This window comes from Solenopsis invicta, chromosome 3, assembly GCF_016802725.1.
Source record: "Solenopsis invicta isolate M01_SB chromosome 3, UNIL_Sinv_3.0, whole genome shotgun sequence".
Lineage (NCBI taxonomy): Eukaryota > Metazoa > Arthropoda > Insecta > Hymenoptera > Formicidae > Solenopsis > Solenopsis invicta.
The window spans coordinates 12,390,706-12,394,965 of NC_052666.1; the positions used below are offsets into that span (position 1 = coordinate 12,390,706).

Consider the following 4,260-nt stretch of genomic DNA (forward strand, 5'->3'; position numbering starts at 1 on the left):
GGACGACTGGCGGCGGGGCATGGCAGTGTCGCAAATTTGCACCAGGGCCTCCCTGAACCATGCTGCTTCCGCCTCTACGTCGCCCTGCCCCTCGAGGGTTTCCCCTCAAGACTTAACAATGGCGGCCGCGTACGCCAAGTCAGTATCCAAGTGCTTCAAAGCCCATTGGGGGAAAGCCTCCGCGTTTTTTGCGGGATGGCCGGGTCCGGACCTTCCTGATCCCGGAGAGAAGACCTCTATCACAATTTGTGGTCTGAGAGGGTCTCCTCGTCCGAAACCGTCCACCCACTTATTTCCCGGAAGGTCTCCGCCGAACCGAGGGTCATGTCCACAATGGAGCTCCCACGCGCGGACACGCAGGTGGGCTCCGACCCTTAGTTGACGATATGGAGATCCAACGAGACGAGCCAATCCCCCAACATCTCGCTCCTTGTTTCCGAGAGACGGGATTCGATAGCGCAGGGTGCGATAATCCATCAACTAATCATCTTAACTTATCTAACCCAACCAACGGAAAAACTCTAGGCATTGGCCGCTGTGAGTGGTGGTATGCTATCGGTCCTGTGTGCTACCGGGATCCGTCCGTGTCCGAGACCGGTGACCCCCAGTCTGCAGACTTTGCGTTAAAGTCGCCCGCGACTAACACCCAGTCAGGATGCAGCCGACGGACGACCCCTCCGATCTCATCGAGCTTGGACTCGAAATTTTCAAAGGAGATGTTGGAGGACACGTAGACCCCCACAACGGCCCAACCACCCCAGAGGCAAGCGACGTAGCCCTCGTCTCTCTTGCCGAGAACCAGAGAAGCCCCGGCACCACTACGCCCCGTCACGATAACGACCAATCCTTCCGTATTCCCCCTCTACCTGGTGTTTGCGGAAGGGACAGCGTAGGGCTCGGCCACTATCGCTAACTCTATGTTCCACTCCGCTATGGTCTGGACCAGGAGGTCCTGTGCCCTGGCGGAGTGGTTCAAATTTGTTTGGAAGAGGCGATGACAGGCCATTACAGTTCCATGTCCATCACTTTTTCTGGGCTACAAACTTCCCTGCCGCTCGGTTGCGGATCGAGATTCGATCCCGCTTTTGTCACGGCCGACTGGCCGCTCTTCTCGGGAGCGGACCCGCTCACCTCTTGCGGCTCTGGAGGTGGAGCCTTGTTGCCGGTTTCAGTAGCACAAGTATTCCCGAGCCTTGTTGCTGCTCTTTTGGCTGGAGGGGGCGGGTTGCAGGAAGGTCCGCCGAGCCTATGCCCTGCCGGTCTGCCCAGGTCGGCGCAGAGTGGGCATTCAGGTCCTCCGTGCAGCGGCTGGCTACGTGTCCATCGCGGTCACACCGGTAGCAACGACCGCTCCTGTCCACCGCCGAGTCACAGTTTGTGATGGTGTGACCGGACCGAAGGCATCAAAAGCATTGGGCAGGTCTAGGTTTTAAAGCCTCGACTTTGGCTATCACCCAGCCCATCTGTACTCTTTTTGCCTGCGCCAACTTCCTAGCTGCCGCCGCGGGGCACCTCAGCCAAACGGATCCCAGGCTACCCCTTGGGCGCCTGATGTCGCCGACCTAGACCTCCCAGGCGCCTTAGCCGCCAACCATGGCCATCGTTTTTGCGACGCCTCGGCCGTCTGTAAGGTCGTCCAGTCCTGTCAGTCGAAGGTCGGCGGTTTTAATCGGCCTGGTGACCTTTACTTCTTCGGCGCTGAGCTCCGACCTGAGCTTCGCCGCCAGTTCGTCAGCCTTGGATTGGCTCTCCTCACCGGGGATCTCATATATGATGGCCATTCTCGGCCGCAATGACGTAATGCCCATGCAACGAAGATCAATTCTGTCCCTGATCTTTGCAAGGGCACTCGTTTTGTTCTCGTTTACCGCGGTGGGGACAATCGCCGCTTGATTAGGCACTTTAATTTTGTGCTTCTTCTTATCTTTTACCTTCCCTTTCCTGCTTTCCACAGCTCTGGCAGGTTTCCCTTAATTTTTTGCGCCTCGGTGGCGTTTTTGGCCCGTCTCCGCTTTTCCTTCCTCTCCACCACATCTGACCAAGTCTCCTGGCTTGCAGGAGCCTGAGGTGCGATTGCAGGAGCGGGAGCAAACGGATTGCCTTCTCTCTGATTTCTTACCCACCCTTACCTCTTTGGTTTTGGCGTTGGTAGTGCCTGTTGTGACCCTTTTCTCTGCGTTTTTGGCGTTGCTTGTAGTACTCAAGGGAGGCCTCCACGACTTTTTAAGGAGAAGCCTCTCCTGTATTGCCTCGAATTTTGCATCGATTTTAGCATCGATTTCCACCTTCGAGAGCATCGCATTAAGGAACGCGTCCCATTGAGCGCTGGTCGGAGATGTGCTCAACGCAGCTCTTGCCTCCTTGGTTGGTTTTTCCAGCACCGTATCTTTCGCCCCTACTGTTGGTGGTGATGGAGGTGGTGCCACAACTCTCGTAGGGAAAGAGGTACGTCTGGGGGAAAGGGCCGCCCCTACTTTCTCGTTACACTCATCTTCCAAAAATGACAAGGATATTCCTCCTTTCATCCTTAGTATTGACCCTTGTGCGGGTTCCGCAACTATTGCGGGTTCTTTGCGCTCAGATTGGCAGTCTGCGCGCATCGGGTCGGCAACGCCTTTTTCTTGTACTACCGATCTCCTTATACTGTCCAATTTTTTTTTAAGGAAATCTATCTCCTTCCTAAGCCTATCTTTTGCGGTTTGAATTTGGTAGATCTCCTCATTGCAGGACTTTTCTTTGATCGCCCTGATCGCCGTTTCCGACATTGTGGCCGTTTCCAATTTTTTCAATACTTTTTGGGTGGTGTCCTTTACCCCCTTTTTATACGCAGCCACCTCTCTGATGCGGGCCATCCCGTTTTGGACCTGTTCCTCTAGCTCGGCAACAGTGAGATCATTCAAGTTTACTGTCCTTTCTCTTTTGTTGGGCCTGTGTCCAATAAACATTTGGCTGCAGGAACCTCCTTATTTTTTTGCCAATTCCTCAGTAGATTTGCTTTGGCCTGCGTATAAGCGTCTTCGCGCTCTTTCGCAGAAATTGTGCGCCTTGTTTTTTTGGCGCTGTCTGCGCCCGAAACAGAGGAGAAGCTCACTTTTGCTCTCCTCTTCCTGCTACCGGTTGTAACCATCGTGGCCGTACTGGTTTCTGTCCCAGTGGACATGTACACGTCATCGCCATCATCAGCGAACCCGTCCACGAAAGGAAAGACCGGCTCCACCATAACTTTCTTGATGGGAGCACCCAACCTGCTCATTTGCATATTGCCGAGGCCTGCACCCGAGCTTGATGCTTGTACAGCACCGAGCATAAAATGATCCAGCCCGGGTCCGCTTGGGAGAGCAGAGAATTCCCGCTTGTTGAAAGGCGTCATCACTCTTACGTTACCGATTATCGTGAATCCAATCTCACTTGCCTTAATTGGCTGGGGAGGATCCCCACCATGAGGATGCCTTGTCGTGGCAGTGGGGCGTATGAGTGGCTATAAGACGCCGTACTCAATTAAGCGTTCCTCAGTAATCGTTGGACGACATCCCAGAATGGGCTCCCGACGCAACGGTAGAAGGCGTTGGAAGGCAAAACCGATCGAAACTGACTCTGTGGCGAGAGTGGCATACGAACTGGATATATCTAGGGAGTACAGCCTGGCTCGGCTGGAACAATTTCGAGTTTCACACTGATCGGGCGTTCAAGGTCATTGGCGTGAGATATTCAGTGACTTGTAACGGCCCGGCTGTGTTCCAAGTTTGCGCGTACGGGCCGAAGGACACACCATCATTGATTGCTGAGAGTGGACCGATAGCTGTTGGCGTAATTCCAGTGAAAGGATATCTCAAGGTCACCGCCCCGTGGTTCGAATGGGACTATACAGGCGATCGTCCTATCATCGCCTGGGATGCCCTGTGCCTGAACAAGAACGACGCCAAACGTACTCTCTATTTCGTATTCGAGATAGTGATTCAACTGTCCCCGAGGAACTAGGCGGCTCGTATCCCCAGGCGGCGAACGTCACAATTACTGAGGAATTTCAGGCCGCATTCAATGGGAGGAGGACGACAGCGGCTGCTACGCAGCCGCCTAGCCTAACCTTTTTTTTTTTATAGTTGGGAAACTCCTTTATGGGTCCCCGGTCCTGTGGGGACAGGAACGCGGAGTATGTGAGACTCGTCGACTAGCCGACATACTCACTAAAATCCAACTTTTTCCGGTGTCTGGGCTCGGGACGGATCACGGGATCAAACTAAGCATGCACCGCGATCCGTC

At 54.2% G+C, this 4,260-nt stretch overlaps 1 protein-coding gene across 1 annotated transcript; it reads right to left on the reverse strand.

Annotated features, from left to right (window-relative positions):
- Positions 1 to 568: 568 nt before the first annotated feature.
- Positions 569 to 1,006, reverse strand: LOC105204167. Its single transcript, XM_011173227.1, has 2 exons — positions 867 to 1,006; positions 569 to 818 (listed from the first exon to the last, which is right to left on the reverse strand). The coding sequence occupies exons 1-2, from the start codon at positions 1,004 to 1,006 to the stop codon at positions 569 to 571; spliced, it is 390 nt and encodes a 129-aa protein (XP_011171529.1).
- Between the last annotated feature and the right edge of the window lie 3,254 nt (positions 1,007 to 4,260).